This window comes from Leiobunum rupestre, chromosome 2 (assembly GCF_980474605.1).
Source record: "Leiobunum rupestre chromosome 2, qqLeiRupe1.1.hap1, whole genome shotgun sequence".
NCBI classification, from domain to species: Eukaryota; Metazoa; Arthropoda; class Arachnida; order Opiliones; family Sclerosomatidae; genus Leiobunum; species Leiobunum rupestre.
The window spans coordinates 34329371-34356815 of record NC_143385.1 but is presented as its reverse complement, the minus strand read 5'-3'; the positions used below and the strand labels follow the sequence as shown (position 1 = coordinate 34356815).

General features: G+C 38.6%; 2 protein-coding genes across 3 annotated transcripts in view; one reads left to right on the top strand and one right to left on the bottom strand.

The window, feature by feature from the left end:
- LOC149957409 (cytochrome P450 4V2-like) overlaps positions 1 to 27445 on the top strand; it is a 132229-nt gene that overhangs the window by 85477 nt on the left and 19307 nt on the right. The gene's annotated exons all lie outside the window — the stretch shown is intronic.
- On the bottom strand, positions 25820 to 26539 carry LOC149957411 (uncharacterized). Its single transcript, XM_090165251.1, has one exon. The coding sequence runs from the start codon at positions 26537 to 26539 to the stop codon at positions 25820 to 25822; it is 720 nt and encodes a 239-aa protein (XP_090021377.1).

Below are 27445 nucleotides of genomic sequence, written 5' to 3'. Positions count from 1 at the left end.
GCGGGATGGTTTTCTTGAATGATACCGTAGGCGTGAACAAGGCGTCGAACTCGTTCCAACCGGTGGGGGGAGGCGTTCGTTTTCTATTTATAGCCCCAACGGCGTAACTTACGAGCGTAGCGATATCTGACCCGGGCACGCGCGTTTGATCTATAAACAACTCGCCTTCACTCGACCACGAAACTTTATCGCCTAAGCTAATCAATCGGTTAATTAAGTCCTTCGCACTCGCCCTAAACTGGATAGGTACGAGATTTAAAAAGGCCGTGTCTTGCCCGGTTTCTTTTCTATTTTTTGGCTTCGTCGCTATATCCTTAATGTTTTGATAACGGTGGAACATCTGCTCGAATAATTTAACTTTATCCCTAATGTCAAGATTGGAATTGAGTACGTCGGTCATGCTATTATTTAATTCATCCACGGAGGACCCTAACGGATGTGGAAACGAAAATTGAGGGGTATCTCGAGAGGGGATGAGAACATTTTTATTATTATTATTATTATTATTATTATTATTATTTTTTCCTAACGCGTCGAGGGGGACTAAGGCTAACTTTTGAGCGTACATTTTTTTATTTCCTTAAGAACGACCTAAAATCCCACTGAGGGCTGAAATAACGGTGGGGATGAGAATACTTAGAATCCCGTGACCTTTTTGAACTAAAATAAATTTCTTCTTACGCCAGGCTACCTGTCTAATGAATTTCTTTTGTTTAGCTAGTTTTCGTTTCTGACAAGGGTTTAACTTTAAATTCCCTTTCAAAGTATTATCGCAGCATTCAGCAATAGCATCAATTAAGGGTTTTTTAGCGTAATGGAGAATAGCGCGTCGTTGTTTAAAATTTGATCTACCTAGGGCCGAGAGAAAATCTTTGTGTCCGGCAACCAGGGCCGGCATTTTCGAACTGGTTAGGGACTTCTTCCTCTCCGCTGACTTTATACTCCCTACTTTTTTTTCTTAGGGATATAGACCATTTCGGTTTCGTCGGGGAAAATATCCGTTCTTAAACGGAAGTCATCGGGGCACTCCTGCCTATTGTCGATAAGAATATAGCCGTGAGGGCGTTTGGTCGCGTCGAGATAGGCCTCGATAGCGAACCGGTAATTGGCGCCTCTAAGTTGACGGAATAATATAGCGGGTTGAAGTTGATCACGAGGGTTTTTAAACAGAACAATGTAATTCGAGTTCAGCGAACAATCGCGCGCATCCTTTGTTTTTGGGAAAATATTCTGGGTTATAAATACGAAGCTTATATCAGAGAGTGTAAAGTCGCTTCGCTACAGAGAGGCGCCTCTCTTTAAAAAATCCGTGGTACGATTTTATTCGCCGAGAATGTCCACAATTCCCGGGCGTTTGATGGCGCTAGTAGTATCTCCGGCACGCGCTAGATTAGAGTTTGAGAAGACGCAAAAAAGGAAGAGTGTTTTTGGTATTTTTGAGAGTTTAATTTATTTTGAAATGTCTTGTTCGGCTAAAAATTGTAAATCGAATAAAAAGGTAACCACGCGTCAGTCTTTTTTTTTTCAAGTTTCCAAGGGATAAAGACCGGTGAATACGCGTTTTAATTTACTAAGCCTATTCTAATACATTAACATTTCTTAAAACTTAACATTTTGCAGGTGGCTGCAAAATGTTAACAGTGAAAACCTCCAAAATAAAACTACAGATTACTTACACTTTAACCACGTATTTTGCGGTCTTCATTTCACTGACGATTGTTTTATGAATATCAAAACCCAAAACAGGCTTACACCATTAGCTACACCTACTATTTTTTTTGGGAAATTCCAATGAAACCACGGTTTTCCCTAGGTAAACTGAAGGCAAAAACATATCCCGCCATGGTCTCTTACTGCCTAATGTTCATTTATAATTAATTCAAATAGTAGCAAATGAAAATGCACCTGAAGATCATGTTACAACTACAATCTGGTGTAAGGTAAACGCAGCACTACAAATGCCAAATTATACCCTCAAAAATCAATTCAACGAAGAAAATGATAATTTATATAAAATATTCACAATGATGAACACTAGCTTTAAATGAAATTTTTTTTACAGTGGATAAAGTCAATTCCTATGAATTTAAACCCAGAACTATCTATTCAATTCTATTCCATTTAAATATATTTGTACTGAACATAATTATAGCCATTCAACTAAACATTTTGACAATAATGAAAACGATAACATTGAAGGTTTCGTAGACTTCGGTCCATATGGAAGGTCAAAATAGTACGCAAATCAGGCCCTAGTGTACATGGTGAATGACATAAAACTGAAATTCAAACCACCAATTGGTTACTTCCTCACAAAAGATACTTGTCCCGAACAGACTTTGAAGATATTGCTTCATGATTGCGTAACTCACCTAAAACGTATTGGCCTTATTGTCAAAGCTGTAGTCTGTGACCAAGGAACAGGCAATCGAAATTTGTTCAAAAGTATGGGGATATCAGTGGAAAAGCCATTCATTGAAATTGATCCTCCACATCTCTTGAAAAGTGTGAGGAACAATTTCAAACGGTATCCCATAATAGTGGAAGGCAATCTAGTTTCTTGGGCATTCCTAGAACATTTTTTCAAAATAGACTAAGAAATTGGTAAGTTTCAAAGCACACATAAGCTGAAACGTAAACATATCAAGTTACCAGCATTTTCTAACATGAAAGTCAGTTTAGCTGCCCAAATTTGCAGTCAAAGTGTTTCTAATTCAAATGGCCTGTTCACTGGGATTAGGAGAGTTAACAATTGAAAGCACATACACAGCAGAGTTCCTCTTACACATGAACGGCCTTTTTGATTGCTGCAATAGCAGGACATTAAACAATGAAACACACTGTAAGAGAGCAATGACTGATCAATACATCCACATACCAATGCTGAAAGAAAAATTGGAAAGGTTTAATATATGGTAGCTTCAGAACTGTAGGTATAAAACCTTACCTTGTATTGAAAGGTGGAAACTATCAATTCAGTCTTTGCTACTCCTATGGAATGATATAAATTATAATTTTGGTTTTAAGTTCTTAGTAACTGGAAGAATTGGTCAAGATTTTTAGAAAACTACTTTGGTTCCATTCGCCAATAAGGAGACAATTGAGATCATCCAAATACTCAACAATACCAGGCAGCATACAGAGCTGCATCAGTCAATAGCCTCTTAAAACCATCAGATTCATATTGAATTTACAATTTGGATGACTTTATTTTAAACAGACCATGATGAAGATTTGTCCAATTATGATAACCATTGGGTTTTGCAAGGTAAAGGACAATTCACTGACGATATTTAGAAATTTTCAAAGCCATTGAAAGTCCAAACCTTCTAAAAGAAAATGTTCTTAATTATATTTCAGAATATTTAATTCACCGCTGCTATTCAAAACACCAATGTTCTACCATGGTTTTGGTATATTTAATTAAGACTTGGCCAGCCCATAAAATATTCCACTTTAGATTCCACGAATTTCTTTTGTTATATTAAAAAAGTATAGTTGTTAATATTGAAATGAAATAGGGAGGGATTTTTCTTGTACTTACTTTTTATATTTCTTACGAAATCAACTGTTTTACTTAAATAGTTAAAATAATTCAACATCACAGCTGACTGAGCTGAATTCAACTTTAACCTACTGAGAGCAAAATTTATTTTTCTTTGATAAGCAATTTTACAGTGCCATCGTGTGTCCGGGAATTGCAAACACTGTCGTCTGCTTCTTCAACGCTCTCATGGGGAAAAAACGTACCACGAAATTTTAACATTACGGGGATAGGAAGAGGCGCCTCTCTGTAGCGAAGCGACTTTACACTCTCTGCTTATATTACGGTGGTGAACGCCTTTCGTGAAGAAAGCCCCGATTTGACCATTGTTCTCGTTCATTAAATCGTCGGCGATGAGGAGAATGTGTTCGCCTTCTTCACCGGGGTAATCATCGAGATTGGGGACTCCTTCTCGGAACACTACGGAGTCTTTTAAAGTGTCATAAAGTGCTTGCCGCTCGCTATAATGCCAAAATATTTTTGTCGGCGGGGGGGGGGGGGGGGAATCATTTCATCTTTATTTTTTATAATTCGCGCCATCAAAACGGACTTCCCGCTACCGCTCGGCCCGCTCAGAAGAGCGGAGAAAGGACCATACAGTGGTAACATGCTTTTATTAAATGAGGTCTCTAAGTTAAACTACATCGATATTTAAGAAACAAACCGTTCGGGTAAAAATAAAAATATGAGTTTAGCGGTGTTCTTTACTTAATACTGATGCTGCCATTTTAAGTGGGACTTATAAAAAACAGTTAATACCGAAACTTCGCGTATAAGGGTAATTAATCAATAATTCCTTTTACAGACATTCTATAAACGGGTTATACCCGAATATTAGGATATGTTTTTTCATTCTGAACTAGTCATTTTTTTTAAAATATTATTCTTTATAGCCGAACGGTAATGTTTCGAAATTATCGATAACGCGTAATTTATTGACAACTGGTCGATATTTTTTAACTTGCTTTACAGTTACCACTGTATGATCATTTAACCGACAAATATGGTGGGGGATTTCGATTTCTTTCTCGAGAGTGGGCGCGTCTACGTCGATTCCGAGCATCCCTTTCAACGAGTCCATAGAGATGGAATTTCTAGTGGAATAGTTCTGCCTGAGACCTTTAGCCTTAACGACCTCCTTAATTTCACCGGTATCGCGGTTGAGTACGCGGAAGGCGTAATTTTTCGGGCCGCCCGAGCAAAATTCGGTAATATGACAATTTGGACCAAATTCTGATAATTGGTCCGTCATATCCCCGAGGAAGCTCCCTTCCTGCACTAGCTTATTGCCATCGCGTGATCTATATATTAAACTATCCGTATCGTGGTATAATATACTATTCCCTAGAGCCTCTAGGTGACTATAGAGCCTCATTCGGGCAAAAGCGGTGGTATAACAGGCTAAAACTACGTTTACACGAGCCAGAGCCGGATCGATTTCCTTGAGATGTTCCCATTTGACAAGCAACGTCTTATCGTTTATCGCCAAGACACTTTTCCTTTCGATATTCGGGTCGTTAAATAGTTTAAAGAATTGTTCTCGGTCCTTAATGATCTCGGTTTTTACGAGGTTATTCCGTTGTCCCCACTTACCGTAAAAACTATTTAACATTAACTTCGCGACGGCACGTTTACCGGGGTTTAACGCGATCTTAGCGGGATCGAGTTTAACGCCTTCGTGGTCCTCGAAATCCGAGACGTATTTGTTTTTTTCGTCGGGGGTAGTGATCCCAGCTGGAAACCCCGAAGCCTCGGCCTTCATTTTGTACATGGTCTTGATGTAGTCCGAAAACAAGCCCCCCTCCTGGGTCTCCTTGTTATACTGCGTTGTTTGATAATGCCAAGCTTCGTACATTTCAATCACTTTGTAACCTCTGGAAACGGCTAGTTTCAGTTCGTCGGACACGAATGTCCCCACGAATGCCCGCTCGGGATCGGAATGAGGACACCGTCCTTGAAATCTTAGACGTGCACATGTACCACATAAGACGAAAAGAAGTCGCGAATAACAGTGCATGGGTAGGATAGGGTGAAAAAGTTTAGGAGGGGCGAGAACGCGGCACTGAATTAACCCGTCCAGCGAATCGAGATCTCGTTAATCATCAGAGTCTAGTAAAACTTTCGGGTGACCGACGGGTATTTTATCTAGAAGGTTGACAGTCGGGTAAAGTGAAAGCATGTCGACGTTAAACGCGCGTTCATCGCCTTTGGTCTTGTAGTAAAGGACTGTCGCGTTAACTCTCCCTCCGAAAAACGCGTCTCGAGGATTCAAGGGTGAAATTAACATGGCCCGTACTTTTTCGAAAAACGCCTTATCCTTCGCTTGACGGCGAAGCTCGTAAAAATCGCATTCCCAGATCTCTATAACGTTTTTCTTAAGTTTCCGGAGTTGAGCAACGACCCTGACTGTTTGTTGGTACCTGAGGTTGAACGTTTGTGAGGGATCTGACCATAGAGGTCTGTCTCTTCCCACTACTTGACAGCGAACGCACCCATGAAAATAGCAACCCTGGAACATGTAAACGTCATTTCCGTCAAGACCGTCCACTTTAAATTTACCTACCATAGCCTCCCGCCCCCGCATAGCTGAGACTATTCTTATACCCCTGCGTTTTTCTTCCCAGGCGAGCCATTCAAAAGCCGCGGTTGATTGTCGGTCCCTATTTCTCATCCCCATCGTGTCAGGAATGAGAAAGCGTTTCCTAAAGACGTAATTGCAGGCGCCAGGGAGCGTGATGGCAGCGCGGAAAGGGTCAGTGTCGCAGATTTCCATGAATTCACGCCTAAACGTTGCGCATCCCAGTCGGAGTATATTGACATCCGCCGTGCAATACGAAATCGCGTCTTTTAGAAAGTCAAAGTGACCGCCCGCGGCTATTTGCTCCCCGTGCCATTTAAGAAGGGCCGCTCTTTCCTTTACCCCTAGATAGTTAGCCCCGTACGCTTCGAGGGGAGGAAATTTATTCCCCTTCTCGGTCGAATAATTAGTGGTTATGGGGTCAGCGGGATCGAAATTATTTTCGACAAAATTAAACAAAAGGTGAGGGAATCTACCCTTATCCATGGAAGGCCCTAGTCCAAACGTCTTCCTAAACGCGGCGAGTCCCATGGGAATGAACGAATAGGAATCGAGAAAATAGAAATTAAAACAGTTAAAGAAGAGAATTTTAGTCCCGTTTACTATCACGAAGGGCACAAAGGTCTCGTCGATTGATAGAACGGCTTTGAAAACGAATTGGAGATCATAACATTTCGCGGCGTGGGCGAATAAGTAAATTTTTTTAATATCCGCTAGAGTTCTGATATAATCCACAACATTTCCTCCGTAAAAATTTTTTTGTCGCGAGCTAAAGCGGATGCATACCCCGCAATCGAAGTTCGAGTCTCGCTCGTCGATACACGCGGGGCATACAATTTGAGATATTAGAAGAAACGGCTCATGCTCGAACGCCCCCTTTTTATTTACGTGTTGTTTATTCTGAATCGACTCGATGTCATAAAACACAAAAAGATAAGAAGGGACGCCCCCTAGTGCTAATCTTCGTTTGGTCATGTCAGGCTCGGGGTGGTCTTTAATTCGTTGGACGAAGCAAAGGTGAGGATGCGGCGTCTGCTTTTTACAAATATGGCAGAAAACTTCCGAACAAGAATGGATAGTTTCCCTAGAGCGATAGTCCACGTATTTGTAACAGTCTTTGCACACTTTAACCTGACGACAGAGGGAGGGAACCGATTCGCGATGGCTTTGGAAGCATTCCAGTCCGTGGAAGGAGCGAAAACAATCGGCGCATTTGACGAGCTCGCCGGAGCATTTCTGATGTCTGAAACAGGATTTGCAGAAAATTGCGCATTTGTGGCGATCCAAAATATCGTATCCGACCAAGCAGATGGAACACGCATAATTAGTGGCGAAGAACGACGTCAATTTCGCGATTACGTCATAATGTTTCTGATTATAAATTAAATAAAGTTTATTTTCGGAGTTCCCGCCTTCCCCTTGGAATAATACTCTAGGTCTGTCGTTATAAACCTCAAAAACGATTATTTGATAATCAGAGAGAATAAATTGGAAATGCACTAAACTCGTGAATGCTCCACATTCGCGTTTCGAAACGCCCGCCTCGACGCGTAACTCTTCGGCTTTTTCCCTTTGTTTTCGCGAAGAGGCCTTGTACAAAGCCTTATACTCCTGGAAATATTCTTTATTTCCGGGGTTTCGCGTTTTCTTTAAATGAGCGATAGAAATAATTAATGCTCGCGGGAGACACAAGGAGTCTTTGTTTTGGACTGAGATAAAACTTCTTTTATCGCGTATGTAATCGATATGCTTTTTAAGTCCGCGTCGCCTCAGGGATCCTCCGTGAGGTAATCTTACCACGTTTAACGTGAATAAAATTGGCGAGTTCCAGAAATCATCTCGCTCATCCAGATAGATCTCCCCTTCGAGTAAATCGAAAACATCACCGGGCTGAAGTTGCGATTTCTGACGGAAAGAAATTTCGAGCACCCGCGCCGGGAAAACTTCCGAGGTACACGAAATTTGAACTCGGTCATCATCGAGAAGTTGATTAAAAATAAAGGTCACGAACTGCGTAATCCCGAGTTCTACGTCGGCGAGGAAGCGCACTTCAACGTATCTTCCAACGAGATTGAATAGCGGGTATTCTTTCGTTCCATCTTGGATAATTTCAAAATTCACGGGTAGTTCCAGCTGAAGACCCTGGCCATCTTGTTGAACGGGCGGAGCCTCGATGACTTGAAGCGGGATGACTGGGAGCTGTAGAGGATCCTCTTCTTGAAGAGCAGGAAGGTCTTCAGGCTGGGGTGCTTGAAGAGGCTGAGCGATTTCCGGCTGATTACCTCCAACTTGAATCGGGGGTGGTTGGTCGATCTCTAGTTCATCGAGTTGAAATGGTTGAGGCGGTGGAACATCATCATCGTCCGCGGGCAGAGGCGATAAAAGAGGAGGAATATTTTCGCTCGAATACCAGTTAAATGATGAAATCGAACTTTCGCTATCCCACTTCAAAATTTTATGTGATGGCCCCGCTTGATCTAGAAAAGGGTCCGGGTTCTTACGCGGTGAAGGCGAAAACACCGGGCATGGAGAATCGCCGCGAGAAAAAGCGTCTTTAATCAATATCGCGTTAGTGGAAGTCCCGGCTCGCGGTGAAACTTCCCCGGGAACCGCTAAATTAAGTGGTGGAAGTTGCGAGGAAGATCTCCTTTTTCTAGAATGAACTAGGTTATTAACGATTGGCCCCTCGTGAAATTCTGGCGTAATATTCAAATCGAGGGGTGGGGTAATAGAAGTTTCTACTTCCGGATTCAGACACCTAATTTTACGAGTAAAGACGCGGGTATGCGAATCGCCGCGAGAAACAGTCTCTCTAAGAAATACCGCGTTAGTTTGAGGAAAAGTCCCGGGTCGGGACGAATCTAGCCCTAAATCCGCTTCAGGAACCGAGTTATTATGGGGTAGAAGTTGTGAAAAAGATCTCCTTTTTCTAGAAGGAAGAAGGTTATTAACGCTTGAACCCTCGTGAAATTCCGACGTAATATTATTCAAGTCGAGAAAAGTATCTACTTTCGGTTTTAAAATTTTATTTTCCTCCTTATTAAAATAGTTAGCGCCGTCGACGCCAGATGGCGATAGCGCTCCTATATTTGGCGAGGCAAGGAGCAACTCTCTGCTCTCCTCCTCGCGCGTCGAGGCTTCCGGTGAACCGACAGCTGAAGCTAAGCCACGTGTCGCGGGGCTGTCAGCTGGGAGTTTTGACGTTTCGTTTAAAGGGAATTCCGCCTGCCAATTTTCTTCTTCGGGTGGTAAAAATAAGTCGTCATTAAGCTAGTCTAAATTGTTTTCCGGGGCTCCCGTTTCATCATTGTTTTTAAAAATATTCGTTCCTTCAAGCTCAACCCCTATTGTTTCCCTAATAATATCCGCTAGTAGGGAAGTCTTTGAGGGCTTAAGGTCCCGCCTTGAAGGAGATTTATCGGGCGCGCTAGGGATAATATTTTCGAGGTCTACCGAATGTCCGCTGGTTTCGGCTTTGCCGTTAATTAGTAATGCTTTTTCAAGCTGAGAAAATTGCGAGAATAGGCTTGAGTGCCCCCATTCTGGGCTTTTTTCCGGGGAAAGTTGAGTAATTTCTAGAGGAGGCGTCGCGGGACTAGACCTGATTAGTAAAGTTTTTTCATATTGCGAATATTCCGGGGGGAGTGAAAAATCGTCCGTAAATGTTTCGGAATTCGTAATCTCTTTTTCGGGGTTATTTAATTCGGGTGATTTTTCCGAAGGGTTAAAACATTTTATGAATTTTATCTCGTCACTCGAAGCGGAGGAGCTGTCGTTATCTGATATCTTTTCAACCGGGGACATCCATAAATTATTTGAGAACGGGAAATCGGCGTCTAGCGAAATGTCATCAACGGGGGTGGGGTTAACCGTTAATTCGCGTGGTTGAGTGACCGCTGGATCGTTTGATTGGCTAGACCAATTGTAATCGAAGTCGTCATATTCCCCGAATTCGTTTAATACGTCGCGTTGTTTCTCGCATTCAGCTAAGAAGGTCGGGGTTTTAATCTCGGACGGAACATTATCGATTAGCGATTCCAATTCTCTTAAATTATTACAATTTCGCGGGGCTAGAGGTATAAGTTTAAGATAGTCAATAAGTTCAATAAAAACGCGTACCAATTCCAAATCTTTCAAACATTTAGGTAATTCACGCGGTAATTCGTCAGGGCAAAGGGTTAACGAAGTCAAATAGAAAAAAAAAAACGGTATAAGAAATCAAGGCTTACCGGGCGTATATCCGATTTAAAATCACGTAGTGCGTTAAGAAAATTTAGTTCCATATTTTTCGGTTAAAAAATTTCGAATGGGACTTTTTAATCGGGTCCCGGGTCTATTTATGGTCTCGGTTTTAAGGCCCCCTACCCATCGGGGGATGGTATTCCAGACATGTAGGGGGGTGGAAAATGAATCGTGTCTATCCAAGGCGTAATATTTTTCAGGTATAATATTTCCCACGGTTTTTTGAAAAACAAGGCCATTACTCTCAATTTGAACCGCTCGTATTATCCCTCGAAATTCATCGACAGCTTTTCTGATTCGTAAAATCTCGCTTTAGACATAATAATCGTCGGATTTTTTCGTATTGTACAAGAATAACATTCCTGTCTTTTGTATTTTTTCCCCGTCCGCTATAAAAATTCCTCCTTTTATTGAAAGTTAACCTTAAGTCGTAAACTCCCCGGTTGTATTCAATAACTTGGAGGCGATTTTATTTGGTGAGGAAAACTGTCTAGATTTCGTGACAATCTCTAGCGGTAAATTACACGTGGGTCCAATGAAACTCCTTAGAGGGTTAACCCCTAGAGGTCATCAGGGTTTCGACCCCGCCCCTTAAAATGACCGGTATATCTAGCCTCGCGAATTTACCGATAGTCAGAACAAGTCCAGGAAAAAAATATGGCCTCCGGGAATTCCCGAAAACGCTGGTAAGTTTTTTCAAATTTTATTTCACTTGGTTATTTTAATTCTAACTTTTTAAATTTTATCTAGCCGTACACCCTCTTCCTCATCATCCTCCGATTCCTCCTCTATGGAAGAGCTGGAGGCTCTTACCTCTATTTCGTGAGTTTTTTGATATTTTATATATTTTCGTTATTGTAATTTATATTTTTTACCTAGTTATTCCCCTGCAAGCCCCATTCCGGGCTTTTCTCATTGGAACGATAACATTCTCCTTCCTTCGTCACCTGATGTGGTGATAATTTCTCCCGAGTAGGTTTTTTTAGAAATCTTTAACCCCTTTTTTAAAAAAATATCCTAAATCATTTTGTTTTTCTAAAGCCCGCTTTCATCATCTTCATCTCCCTCATCACCCCCGATGGCTCTTTCACCACCGGCACTCCTTGCTCTCCCCGCCGTTATTCCGGGCAATCACCGTTACGTGTCATCTTTAATCTCTCTGGCCGCCGTGTTACGTGGTGCCTTTAACGCGGCCCGTAACATGGGCGACTCTCTTCGCCTTTTTTCGGTTGATCACCATGATTCGCCTTCACTTCAAGCCACCGCCCTGGACTTTCAGGTGGTGGTTGATCATGCCTGGGCGGCCCAGAACGCCGCGATTGCCCACATCACCTCGGTGGTAACGGGAGATATCGCGGAAACAGCCTTCGCTGATTTGGGGTAATTTGATATTAATTTTCAGATATAAATTAAGGGTTCTAACATTTTTTTTTCGAAATCAGTTTAATCGCGCCGCCGCCCATCCTTAATTTTCTGATCGACCCCGAAGTCGCCGTTCCTTCTCCCCCAATTATACCTTCGTAAGTTCGTTTTTTAGAAAAAGTATATTTTTTTTTAAACTAAATGTTTTTTTACAGCTCTGACCTCCTCAATTCACCGCCTGTTTCGCCTCCCTGGATTTAAAAAAACTTTATTATATATTTCTTTGTATATTTTTATATTTTTATCAATAAAAAATGTTTTTTCGAAAATCGTCTTTTAAATAATTCTCGGTAAGCTTATTTTTTGTCATCTATTTTCACCATTTTACTCCTTTTCTATGGAAAAAAAGTCGGGTATTGTCCCCTCGCCGTTTGGCCCGCGGCAGTTTCTACTTGCAGGTGCGGGTGATTCAACCCCTGCGGACACCCCCTTCTCTCGACTTGCTCATTGTCATCTTTTTTGACCGCGAGTGCTAGAATTCTCTGACTTCATTTCTAAAAATGTCATCCCAAGACGACCAGCAAGGGCCAATGTAAGCTAAAATTTGGCCTATTTTTTATTTTACATTTCTTAAAAAATGATTTTCGTTAGTGCCGAAGAAGCCCGCTCGCATTCCGCGGGAAATGTCACCCCCCTCCCCCCATTCCGCCAGTAGTGTAAGTTGAAATTGGTCAAATTTCTTTTACAATTCTTTAAAAAATATGAAATATCATAGCCCCGCTGGAGGTCGAGGACGCTTGGAAATTTTACAAAGATTGCTGGCGCGAAGCCTAGCTAATGCCCCCATCGGAGAAGCGTGAGTCGCATTTGGTCTAATTTTTCTACATTTCTTAAAAAATATGATTTTCATTAGTCCAAGACCACCCCCGCGAATTCCGGGGTACGGCCATGGCCGTCCCGTCCCGGGGTACGGGCGTGCCCGCCCCGTCATACCCGCCCCGTAAGTTATTATCCTATAAAATTTCGGTTATTTTTTTAAATATATTTTTATCGTTAGCGGGGTGTATTTCAATATCGTCGTTGCGTAAGAAGAAATTTAACTAATCTAAAATAATAATATGAATAATAATGAAAATAATATTTCTTTAGCCTACCGCGGAGTTACCCGACGTCGTCCTCGACGCGGTCCAGGCCGTATTAGCCGCGGCGCTGGCCGATGGGGCCGATTTATGTCTTGAGTATGTCTTACTTTTTACCTCTCCGAGGGGACAAAGTCCCCTAGGAGGGGTTATACAACGACCGTGTCTGTCTGTGGGTGGGTCTGTCTGTCAGGACTGCGAACGCGTTCGCATTTTCGGTGCAAAGTGTAATCACTGCGTACGTAGTTTCTCAAAGGGTTGGCAAAACCACCGTGTGACGGTGAGCGTTAACGGATGCATTTGCGGTTTGGTTTGGATGGTGTTTTTTCGCTCACCGTCGTGACGGTTTGGTGTATTACGGTTTTTGTAATGTATCAATTTGCGATCGCATCGGGCGGGATTTGAACCCGAGACCTCCTGATTGACAGGCGGACGTTCTACCACAGAACCACCGACACTTGTTACGCCTTATTGAAAATTAGACCTTCAGCTTTATCGGAAGCGTATTTAATAGAGTACGAAATTTTGGTTTAATTGAAATAGAATTGAAATTGAAATTATTGCATCGAAGAAATTCTAATTTAGCGTTTCTCTATTGATTAAAAACAAATGCGCCACCCAGGTTTCGAACCCAGACCATTCGGCTTGGCAGTCGAGCGCTCTACCACAGAACCACCGATAGCTGCTTAGATTCACTGAAATTAAGACAGGCATCGTAAGCATAATAGGTAATAAAGTCTTTTTTTATTAATGAATTTATGAAGGCCTAATCTGGTATTTTTTAAAGGTTAAATCTTGTTTTAGCGCAGTCAGCCGAGATTAGAGGGTTAAAGGGTAGACCCTGTGGGTGGTCCACTTTCTTAACGACCTATATATAGTTCTGTTAATTCAAAGGAGATAATTTAACGTTAATTGCTTTAAAAGCTGGCGGTTAGTCAAGTGGCTCTCTGTGCTTTGTTGATGGTAAGGTTTTTGCTTCTTGTAAATACATTTGGTGTGGATATTTGGATATCTACGATTTCTAACGCAGTCAATGATTTCTTGGGTGTGCGAGTCATTATATGATATTGGAAATTGGACGGCATTGGTCTTTTTCATGTGGTATGCGTCACAACGTCAACAGGAAGTGAACGAGTCGTCCACTACCAGATATCTACGGTATCTTCATCAAGGGCGAGTGTTGAAATAAAATGAGCGTTAAAGATGCGGCAAGTATTTCGTAAGCGAGTAATTCCAAAAAGCCTCTGTAGATATTTCATTAAAATTTGCTTCGTATTATATTTAACTGATAAACTTGTTCTGTAAAAGGGTTTAATTCAATTGTGCATTGTTATAGTACGTCTAACTTACTGTTGTAACTACTTAACTTATGATATTCTGAATAAATTAAAATTGGTCGTTTCGTCTCAATTATTTTAATTATAATTAAAAGTTTATACCGGGCGGGATAGAAATGGGTTAATATTTTTAACAAATAACTCTAAATTGCGGAGATATATCTTTAAGGGTTATCTCGAGAAATTAATACCACTAGGGACAATTCTTCCGAGGAGAGGTATATTTTGGCTTGCCAACTTGTTAATCGGTGCTCCGGAAATTTTATTAAAAACCTATTTCTTTTTTCCAGGTAAAATTTAAAAAAAACAAATATTCGTTCTTATTCCACATATAATTATTTTGATACAATCGGTGATGGAAGGGTAAAAAAAGAACCCCCCCTAATATAGTTAGAAACCCCTTTAGTACTTATGTTAGATTATTTTTGAAATTTCGGTTCTATATTTCAGCAGTATATTTCGGAATTTACTTAATAAAAAATCTTGCCCAGACGCGATAATTTTTTTTCCCCGGGGTGTATGAGTCATCCGAGGGATATTAATACCGGGTGGAGCTCCGGGGTTTGCGTCATTTCGTATTAGGGTTTCGAAGCGTTAAGAACTTTCAGCGGAAAATCAATTTTCGCTGGCGTTTAGGAAAAAATTCGTGTCTATCAATTGGCTTAAAAGGTGAGGACCTGGAAATATTCTTTTTCAACGACGTTACTTTCTAATCCTCGATATGCCTCCCGCCTGTAGCTTTTAATAAGATGTATCAAAATTGGTATCTCATTGAATCACACACCAGAGAAGTTGAGAAAAATAAATTTAGTCTCGAGCTTGCCAAAATTGGGGGTCGTACTTTTGAACTTTTAGCTAGTAAAGGGAACGTTACTATTTTGGCGTATAAAAGTTTCGGGAAAAAAGAGGAATTCCAACTTGGCGAAGCGGGTATCCTAGCTTTAAATTTATGTATCCACGCCGTCGACAAACATTTGACTGAAATTGAGAAGGAGAGGCGCGATGTTCGAAGTTCTCAAACTTCACGTTCAACGCGTTGCCGGCTACCCTGACAGTGAAGATTTTGAAGAGATCCATTTCGGTCAAGGAGATTCTGATATATTTCCAGACGTAATGCGGAAATTTGGTTGTTATTCGAGTCCATTTACCATTATAAGTGACTATACTAATCTAATTGAGAGGCGTAACCTGACATCTGCTCTTCAAGCGTATATCTTGTTCTTCTTGTGTTTTACTCAGTTACCTAGTCTGGTGTATTATCAAAATTAAAAATAAAAAAATGAAAAAAATATATGTCTTGTTATTCAACTAATATTAGGCAATTGAACGGGGGTCGTGAAAGAGACTTATTCCTACGAAAAAAGAGCGAGCAACATTCTTGGCTTGCTATTGTCGGAAAAAAAGAGGGGGACCCCTGGGGCGTAGAAGACAGCGGCTTGAACGGTCATTGTAAGTATCCATAAAAGGACGGGTGGTGAACGAGGCTCTGAAAAAAGGCGAGGTTAAGTATCTATGAAAATCGCTCCATAATTTTGCCTGGCGCGTAGAAGTCAGCGGCTTGAATGGTCATTGTAAGTATCCATAAAAGGACGGGTGGTGAACGAGGCTCTGTAAAAACGCCGGAGGCAAAAAAAAAGGCGAGGTTAAGTACAGTGGCTCTATAAAAATCGCTCCATAATTTTGCTTATCTATAAAAAAGGTGAGACCTTATCCATAATTCTGGTTATCTATAAAATCGCTCTATAATCTTGCTTATCCTTGGCCAGGCCTATTTCTCTTCCTTCTGCGTAGAGTTTGCAAGTTCTCTCCCCACTGGTTTAAGGGGTTTCCCCCCAAGGTCTTCGGTTTCCCCTTCCATAAAAACTTGTCGAGGTTAACGGTAATAGTTAATGTAGGGAGCTGTTGGCTCGTTCGCGTGGCATGCAGGGCTTGTCACCACTCTCCTACGCATTGTAACCCGGCCACCTGAATTAATGGCTTCAAAAGTCACTTGATGACTTAGGCCTAAGGTGGTGCCTTGGGTATTAGCCTAGCTGATTATTATTATTATTATTATTATTAAGATGTCGTACATTTCTTCTTCAAATCTGTTCCAATATTTGGATTTTTCCGGAAATTTCTGTATTACTTCCAAAACGCTCAAGTAATCAATTTCACCTTCTGTTCTGGCCTTTACTTTTACATGAACTCTGTTAAATTATTAAAAGAAATACAGAATCTTAAATAATATGATTTTAACTCTTAAGATCTCATACTGTTTATCATTACAAGATGAACAAAATCAGACGATTATAATATAACTTATAACTATATTAACCATCATATACTGATAATTTTATTGGTTAAAATCTGTACTTTCACTGGCTATTGTTACGTTTTCATAAAACAATTTGAAACCAAATATAGTGCAGCCTCAACATCATTTAGTCGCTTTAAAAAGGATAACATTATGATAATAAAAGAGTTGATAATTGATATCCAGGGAAACTTTAAATTTTACAATGTAAGGCAGAGTTATTTTTCGCCATGACTTTCTGTATGTTTCTAAACTTTGTTCAGGAAAAATCGTGTCTTAAGTAACTCGCGACCATTTAAATCCTAGATGGATATGTCTTCAATGATTCGACTTTGGAAGCGAAGCTAGCTACTGACATATGTAAACAGTCAGATCCCCTGAAACAAAATTGTGATTTAGAGTCCACATTCTGGCGTTGATTCCAGCTTACAAAGGATTTCAGAGAATGGTCGCCGAGTTTCAAGTAAAACCATTTATGGTTTTCTTTTAGTGTTTTCGTTATCTTTAACAACGGCAGGAAACGTTTATTGAGGTAAACAACAGCTATGTCCAATAGTGTTCCTTAATGCGAGCCATCATTATTCTCTTATAGACTTTTATTGGAAATGTTTACCTCATTTTAACCTAGAATCATATCAAATGGAAACCTTGGAATTGTTACGGCAAGAACGTCATATATTACTCGAACTGAACTTATCACTTACTTTACAGGGTGGTTTTTTGACACTAAATATCACACTTTTATAGGAAAAGCCTTTTCCAATCATGCTAAATATTTTTGAGAGAGTGATTTTTAACCAGCGCCCAAGAAAAATGTAGCTTGCTTCAGCTTTTCTGATTTCAAAACGTGTTAGTTAGGATGATTTATTTTCACCAAGTTTTAAAAAATAACTTAGGCCTTAGTGAGGGGAAAATGTGAAAACCCAAAAATTTATCGTAGCTTTCACAAGCGTTAACAATAGAACTTTCTTACTGATTTGAAAAAGAAAGGTAAACTTAATCTTGCTATATTCCAATACTATCAAAATGTATAACAATTTAAAATCATAAGTTTGTAAGTGGTATTTATAGAATCAATTGGCCAGTTTCAATTACCGCCATCTATTGGTTTAAAAAAAATTGCATTTAATAAGGTTCTTAAAGTTGGCTATACTACTGGTATTTGAAAATACCTAAATTTACATTATTGAATGTCGCGAATTATATCGAGTTATATTTTGCAATTAATTTTCCATAACTGCCATCAGATTTAACAGAGGATAGGGCTGATAGCCGCTGATAGCGCTAGTTAAATAGAAAACAAATCTTAAACGCGCGATTTTTCGATTTTGTTTCAACTCCCTTTACTGAGAGTATATCTTTCCATAAATTTCTAGGCATCTTGTTTTCTTGTTCGATCGGGAAAAAGGAATACAATTTTAATAATTTTATAATAATAACAATAATCAGCAAGGCTAATACCCAAAGCACAACCTTAGGTTAAAGTAATCTAGCAACTTAAATGCCTTTCAAAAGATGACCGGGTGACAATGCGTAGGAGGGTGGTGCCAAGCCCTTAATTCCAAGCCAGCGTACAGCTCCCTTCACTTACTATTAGTTTTAAACTCGACAAAATTTTATGAAAAGTGGAAACCGAAGGACTCTTAGGAAAACCCCTATAAACAGTGGGGAGAGAACGATTGCGGCTCCTCTTGCTGCGAGGTGAAAGTCCTAACCACCACAACACCTTACCTCGAAAGTTAAACAACGTAATAATGTATACACAACCCGCGATTGTTCTCCGAGGATAGCGTGTGCCAAAATGATCCCCCCTAATTTATATTACTAGCGACGCCCCTGGAAAATTATACTCTGAGCTCAGGTAAAGGAAATGTGTCACCATCTTTAATCGCAGGGGGGAGAAACCGGAAATTGTACGGACCCTTTGCACTCCCTATAATATTGAAAATACTAAATTGACGCCCGCCAATGAGCTTGCCTTCATTTGATGATACATGAATTGGAAGACTTCTTTGTTCTTTTTCGCCAACGGTGTCAGATTAAAAGGTATGTATCCAACGCTCTGACGTTCTGTCCCCGATTATTTCCAGATACCTGAACGAAATGACGAAATCCCATTTAGTACCGAAAACACAGCTTGAAGCCGAATCCTGGGATAGTTATTTAGTAGATCGACAGAATTAAAACTCAACCAATTGCTTTAATTGGTTTTTAAATTGGAGACCGTGAAATTAACTTTAAATGTTGGCCTCATTTAAAGTTTATCTTGTGACGTAATGTATAATTTGGTGACTTAATATATAATTTTGTTTAGATAATAATTCAATTAACTTTAGATAAATTGCATTAGTATTAAGATGTGTACCTTTCGCAATTTTCCAAAATATCCTGACTTTTCTTTTCGTTCAGTTGGTTTTTCAAAGCTAGATCTAAATTCAAACAGAGAATTAGTGCTGTTATGAACATTTTATTTGCCACCACCAGGAATGGGTCTTATGGCATTTGTGGGAAAAGGTAAATTTGAAACTAGATGAATAGTAATAAAATCAAAAGTAAGCAGTCAAAGCAGTTTTAATTTCTTACATAAAGGCTTTGCTATTGTTAAGTTAAGGACTTGGAGTAATAGGTTCAGAAAAAAGGGTCTCCGATTTAAAGGGGCCCTATTCTGAGGTAATATTTTTTATCTTTCAATGGGCAAATTTATCTTTGTCAATGCTTCAATCTCTTTTTCAAGGTCTTACAACGTCTTTAAAATGGTCAAAAAATAACAATCGTTAGTTTCAACAGTGTCAGACCGCGCAATGTTTTAAAATTTCAATGTTAAAATACTGAAAATTATCGAGTATTTAAAAAAATGGAAAACATTTTAAACATAAATAGAGAAACTAAAAACAGAAAAAATAGTTGAAAGATAATACTTTTGGACAATGTATTTGGTTTAATATATGAGGTCTCAGTGTTCTCCTTTACCCTGAAACTTTGACTGCCTTGTAAAACAGATCGTTATTTTTTAAAGTGATATCAATGTTCGACTTCTTTGATACTTAAAATTTGCAACAAATTTCCATCATTTGCTTATAATTTCTGGCGTCACTAGTTCTGCGGGCTTGTGTATAGCGAGCCAAAAATGAAGCAAATAAGTATTAGTTGCTTTATTTAAAACACCTGTTTTCACACATAACAAATGATTATGACAGGTTCCTAAATTAAATTTCCTACGAATATAATATATTATTTCTGTACGTTTTCACTAGCACGTATAAAAATGGCACAAAGGAGAGTTAAATTTTTGCGCAAGGAGATATTTTTTGATTTCCGTCTCGAGCTCATCAAGGCAGTCATAGAGAAAATTTAATATCTTTCAATTAATTGATTTAATAATTTCAAATTTACTTAATATAACTTGAGATGCTGACAGATCGATTGTTTTTAATTCCCTCTACGGTCAGAGTTGTTTGTTAAGATAACTCTTTGTGCTACTTGTTATTTATAAATGCTCTCAACCAGCAGAGCACGCCTCAGTTGGCGAGATAAACACACATTGGACTTAAATGATTAGCCACGCTTATGCTGCACTGTTCATAAAAATTAAAAACACTTACGTCCACGAAAATATAGAAGATTAATAGGCCTAATATTATAGGGTGTTTGACAGTAGCCCCGCCAGGGATTTTATGCACGTAGGCCCAGCCTGAATTAGAGGACCCATCTATAATGTTTATTTAAAAAATTCCCGAGTTTCAAGGATTTGTTTATTTAAATGTTTTAAATTTTGACATGATTTCTATTTTCCCATAGAATTTTTTAAAGGCATTTTAATCAAGGAATGACACTCGATTTTTTTTTCCAAATTCGTCGACTACTAACTTTGGGTTTTCTTTTAAACAATTCGACAAATCACGATTTATCGACAGTGTAGCCAGATTTGAAAGCCTAAATTCTCCCATAGTTGTCCGTAGACGTGTTTCAATTCTTTTGAGTGAACTGAAACTTCTTTCTGAGATTGTATTTGCCACAGGAATGCAAGAAACATTTTTGTAATTTTTCACTAGGTCGGGGAACCCATCTGCCATTTTATTTAAATAGTGGAAGCAGTCGATTACGCTGGTAAATTTCTTGGGGATAATTAAATTTCTGGCTATTTTAATTTGACTTTTTAACGAATTCAGGTCGAATTGAAACCGATTATAAGTGTTACAATGGGTTACGATATCGTTTTCGTTAAGAAAGATTTCCGAGTTAGGGTCAGAGGCCATTATACCTTTGAATAAGCCAGAGTTTTCCAATAGTCGAATTTTCATTTCTGAAATAAATTTATCAACTAATTCGAAATAGGTGGACCTCAACTGGTCAATCAGGGTTTTTGCTTCCGTTTCCCTGCTACCCGTTGTACTCGTTACCACACTATGTTTTAATCTCTTGTTAGGGATTATTTTACGTTTCCGTAAAGCTATCGGTTCGCTGTTACGATCAGGTATTGCAATAAAAGCAGATTCTGCGATTTTAGTAGCTTCTACCCAAATTAAATCAAAACTTTCCGAGTTCCTACATTCTTCTAAGGTCTTAACGGTAGCTTGGCAAATGGCAACGGCTTCCGTTAAAATAACTTTCGAACTTTGCAAGTATTCCGACAGGGAATTCGTTACGCCTAATACTTCGTCTAGTGCGACAATTAATATTAAGTTGTTAAAGTTATGTAATTGGGATATATACCCACGACACTCAGCAGCTTCTTCTGGTTTTCCGTTTTCAATTAGATTCTCTAACGTTAAAACTACGGAATCGAGTCTATTTATAAAATAAACTAACACCTTTTTTTTACTCCACCACCGAGTGTCACAGCTTTGTGGCATTTTAAGTATCTCATAGCCCAGATCTTTTTGGGAGTTTTCAAAATATTCGCTTCTAATAACCGAATTGCTTTGAAAATTGTATATGGCCTGAACCAAACCAAGTAGTTCCCTAACTGCCAATATTTTGGAGCAACAGTCAACTAAAACTAAATTTAAGCGGTGCGCGTAGCAATGCACGTACGGACAATGTCCACCTACTGCCTCTTCTACTTTCACCCTCACTCCTTTTACGTGTCCGCTCATTACACTTGCCCCGTCATATGTCTGTCCAACGCAATTCTCCAGTTTTAAACCACCCTCTGTCAAAAGATTTATAATTGCCAAGCTGATATTCTCAGAATCGAACTTATGTAAATCAGTGAAACCTAGAAATCTTTCTACGACACCTATTTCTATTCTAGTAAATCGAATACAAACGCTTAGCTGCTCCACCCCTGCATTGTCTCGGGTTTCATCGGCAATTACAGAGTAAAACCCACCGGATTCGATGACCTCTTCGACAATCATTTTCCTTACTAAATTTGCACAAATGTCAATTATTTCATTTTGTACAGTGCTGTGAATATATTTTGCATTATTGGGCATACTCTCGCATTTGGCTTTCAAATCAGGACATTTTCTTTTCAGAAGTTCTAAAATTTCAATAAAATTTCCTCTGTTTCCAATTTTATCGACAGATGTATTCCCCTGAAGTGCTAAATCTTGTTGAGAACATAAAATTATGACTTCCACGTGTGCAGATAATACCTCTCTATTTCTAATTACGTCAAGTCTATGGTGGTCATTAACCTGACACGCTATTGATCCACGAGATTTTAATTCAGTGTAGTCTAAATACATTCTATAGGCTAGTTGGTGGGAAGATTTATTCGAAGTGAAATGTTCTTCGAATTTTTTCGCCATATTTTTCCAATCCGAAAATCCGTTCACAAATCCAGTATTTCTACTGCCTAGAAAATGACGGCAACAAAAGCAGTAAACTGCATTTTTTGCAACTGAATACTCAAGCATTCGATATTTGTCGTACCAAGAAGAAATGAAACCACGATTTTTACCACCCTTAAAGTTTTAGGAAAAGGATTGAGTTTAGGCTGAACTGGAAGGCAATCTTTATCTAAACTAATATCCAATTCGTGTAAGCGCACTTTTGTTAAATTAGTTAAATCTTGCACATCGGCAGATATAGTAGGGTTTCTAATAATTTCGGCTTCATTACTTAGTGCAATGTCTAAAGCAGAACTGACGTTTGGAAAAACCTCAGAAATATTACCACCTTCGAATTCTAAACCCTCTTTATTTCCCAAGCTTTCCCCGGGACTATCATTATGACTCTTGCCTGACGATTTCAAAAAACGTTCCATTGCGCCTTTCTGACTACTAACAACACCATCTTCTCTCTTGCACTTCTGGCGTTTTTGGGCCCCAGATAAAAACTTTCGGGTGCTCATATTTTAAAACTTAATTTAAAACCTATTCTAAACGAAGCTTGTAATAGCTTAGTAGTCTCGAAAAGACTGTTTGGATAAAGTAGAGCTATAGTATATGTAAATATAATAGCTAATTAGGTTTCAAAAAGGCAGTGGGAAAATCAGCTATAAATAGCAAATTAGCCTTGAAAAAGGCTGTTTGGAAAATTAAGCTACAAATAGCTTATTAGCCTTGAAAAGGCTGTTTGGAAAATTAAGCTACAATAGCTTATTTGCCTTGAAAAAGGCTGTTTGGAAAATTAAGCTACAAATAGCTTATTAGCCTTGAAAAAGGCTGTTGAAAAATCAACTATTAAATCTAGTTAAATTCTGGCCAAAAGAGACTCGAAATACACCTATCTTCTTATATATGTCTTAAAGACGGAATGCAAGGGGCTTTTTTTTGAAGAGTGAGATTTTGTTTTAAAATTTGGTCAATAGATGGCGCGGCTATTCATATATTTTTAAACCAATTGGAGGACAAAAAAAATTATAGTTTTTATTAAAATGGCGGTCGTAGGACAAGGCGGTATTATTTTTCCTATTATCGGTTATGTTCCTTCAATTACAAATGTTCCAATTTTTACGGAAAAAGATATTGTTACTTATTATCGATCTAAAAATGATACGGATGATCACTTTAAAAAAAGCTATAAGCTATTCGTCGAAGAATATGTGGAAAGGAAAAACATTTCGTCGCTTACAGATAGGTAAGCCTTGCATTAAAAGTACCTTTTGGTATTTACTGTACTTTTACTAATACGAAAATTATCGTTTCAGGAAAAACCTAGTCATCTACCTAAAAGGGAAGTGCTTTAGGAGCCAAAAAACAAGAGAACATCCATATACGGTTTTGGCAGTCATGCATCTAATAGAAGGAATAATAATAGACTCCTATTGCGAATGTCCGTATGGCACACAGGGAACGTGCAATCACCTAATGGCTATGTTAAGATTACTTCTGCATTTGAAAAAATGTCAACAACGAGAGAACAACGTTGAAAATGGAAATTCACCCGTTTCTTGTACGGAAATGCCCCAAAAATGGAATCGGAAGCGGGGTGAGAAAATTACTCCTTTAAAAGCTATAGACATCAACTATCAGTCGCCTAAGGAAAACGGTAGTTCAAAGGAAATGAACTGCAAAATGTATGAGCCTCGAAAGCATATAAGAAGCAAAGAAGAGCTAGAAGGCATCATCACAAAACTTAAACCAAGATTTCAATTTATGGAAAGTATTCAATATAAATTTACAACTTGGGAACCTACTAAACTAGGAAATGCTTCGCAAGGCTCTCCAATTTCCTACCAATTGGCAGATATATCTTCGGGAATGGAAGTTATTCATAACTTATCGGTTTTCTCCCCACAATTTATGAGTTCACGTAATGAAATCCTGATACCACCAAACATTCCTGCATTTAATGACGTTTTCGCATCAGCTGAAGCAAGTGCTGTTTTTTTCCCTTTGCCATTGAAGGAATATTCGATATTTGAAGTATTAAAATACTGTGTACGTTCAATAACTAGAAAACATTGCCAACAGTGTTGAGCGTTGAAAGATGTTAAACAATTTCTAGCACTTCCATTGACTTTACGTTTGCTAGTTACTGAACGTACCTGCTATTATTTGCTGTAGAACTTGCCTAACGTTTGTTTATATTTCCAGGAAATTGATTTGTCTATAGAAAACTGTGCCAAAGCAGAACGGAGAACTATCATGCAGGCAGACAATGACGTTTGGAAACAAATGAGGAAAGAGAGGCTATGTTTATCTTCGTTTGGTTTGATTTGCTGCAATAAACGTGGGCCTTGGACAAAAAAAAGCGTAAATAGCATAGTTTTTCCTTCTGACATTGGATATCTAAGAGCTATCCAATATGGAAAAAAAATGGAATCAACAGCCCGGAAAGCATACATCGCACAAATGCATGAATTAGGCCACAAAATTGAAGTGTCTCAAACCGGCCTCATAATAAATCCAAAAAAACCATGGTTTGGCACCTCTCCCGATGGTGTAGTGTACGACCCAAGAGAAGATCCACCCATAGGATTGCTTGAATTGAAATGTGCGTATGAAATGAAAGACGAGTTGCCATCATTTGCTTTAACACAGCCAAAGTTCCACGTGAAACTTGTTGATGGGAGTCCTTCACTGAAAGACTCACACCGTTACGCAAAACAAATAATGGGGCAATTAGGTCTTTCCGGGTATGATTGGTGCGATTTTGTGGTATTTTTTGAGAAAGGGCTAATTATACAACGGATTCGTTTTGACAGTGATAAATGGAAAGCTATGGTCGTTAAATTAGACGAATTCTATTTTACTCACATGCTCCCAATGTTAGTCAACGAAAAATAGTGATAAAAATTGTGATATTACTACCTGAATTAATACTCAACGATTTCTAGTCAAAAACAAATTAAGTTAACTATTTTATAAGTGTCAAAATAAATTTGAGGTTTTAAATTAATTTAGCAAATCAGGTAAAACAATTTTATGTAAATGAACAACTAAAAGATATTTCATTTTACTCGCTTGCTCCCAATGTTAATCAATGAAAAATTATGAAAAAAATTGTGATATTACTACCTGAATTAATACTCAACAAATCCTTGTCCAAAAGAAACTAAGTTCACTATTTTCTAAGTAAATCAAAAGTTGGAAGTGTCGAGATGAAGTTAGGGATTCAATGGAAATTAACTTACACAAAGATATTTTATTTTACTTGCATTCTCTGAATGTTACGCAATGAAAAATAGTAATAAAAAAATTGTGATACGCAAAGATATCTAGTCAAAAATAAATAGTCGTTTGAAAAACAAAACCACGTAACTTTGAACACAAATTTTAAAAAAGATAAGTGGTTTTGGTTTTAAAGCGATTAAGTTCACTATTTTATAAGAAAATCAAAAGTTGGAAGTGTCAATATGGTTTTAGGAATTCGGTTAATATAAATGATTAACTAAAAGATATATTATTAGTTAAAATTTTGTCATTTTTATAAACAAAATTCTTCGAGGTCACTATCTTCGCACTGTACAATTTCTTCAAAATGATCCAGAGGTGGTTCAATATCTTCCAGCTCATTAGCGGGAGCAGTAGATTCAAAATTTACCAAAGGCTTTTGGAAATTGGTTAACAAAACCACTACAGTCCAAAGTTGGTTTATTACAGGAGCTAATGAAATGGAAATCGGTCGGTCTAGAATGTGGAATCTTTTTATTCTATTTATACGTCTTTCAACGTGAATGCGAAGTCGTGCAATTTTTTGGGTTTCCTTTATTTCTTCTTTGCTGTATTGGTTTTTTTCTTTCAAGAATGGTGGAATGTTCAGGGTTACATTTAATTTTCTAAGTTCTTCTTCTATTAAAAATCCTTTATCAGCCATGACACTATCTTGTGGATCAAACTGCATGCCATAAAAACCACTTTTGGCTGTTAGACATTTGTCCGATATATTGCCAGTAAAGAGCGCAGAAACAAATGTAACATAGCCTCTTGGATTAATTCCAATTAAACCTTTCCAGGTATTAGTAGACTTATAATTGGAATAGGTTGCGGTTTGTAATACTAGGGACTTCGAAACCCCACATTTAATCTCGGTAGCGTCTATGATGCACCGAGTACTTGGATATTTTTCTCTAAATATCTCTGGCATAGATTCGTCAATTTGTTCTCTTGTAGACCAAATGTCCATTTGCCCTAACTGTAGGTACATGTAGTTGATCCAAGAAATACATGTAGCGCTTTATTTCACTTTCAGACACGTCAAAACGAAAAGCAAGGTCCTTCACAAACAGCCCAAGTCTTAGTCGCGACAATATATAAATAAAATTTAATAAATTGAGCGATTGTAGTGACCCGGTTACCGCCAATATTTTCTGGCGTTTTTATTGGCTCCGGACGGGGGCGGAGCTTAATAAAAAAAGGAGAAATAATGAGAGCGGGAGTTAACGAAGTCTCGTTAAAATGTCTCTGGAACGCGTTTAATGCCTGTAAAATTGGAAGTTTATTGCTAATTCTTTAAATACCTCAAGTACTGTCGAAAGGTCTCATCCGCAATTAAAAGATAACGAAGAAAGCATTGGCGAGCGGTCCTTGAAAGAATATTTGCTATAATTTAAAGTTTAGCTGAATTTTCATTAGCATATTAATGACACATCGTGAGACCGTGGAAACGGGAATTTCTTAGCCCAAGTGGAATTGTTAGCTTAGTTTGGCCCTGTTAAGGTCAGAGCACTTGAGGCGTGTAAATAAAAAAGATTGGTTTAGAAGCTCGGTGTTTTGAAATCAAGGAATACTTAATGGATTTTTGCAAATTAATGATAGCACAGGTACTAACTCAGACAAAGTTTGTTTTAGAATTTCTGGATTATAACCACTTAGATTTAGTTATCTGTTGAGGTCAAGCATATGACAACGGGTCTTATATGCGCGGTCAATACAAATGTGTTCAATCATTAACATTAAAGAAAAACCAGAGATATTTTTTTTTGCCCTGCTACAATCATACTCTTACAAGGAGACATCCCGAAATGTAACCCACCGATTTTGTTCAAACTCGGAGGATTGGTAGACCTTCATGTATCATGTAAGGTCCTGAAGATAATTTATTTCTTGGGCA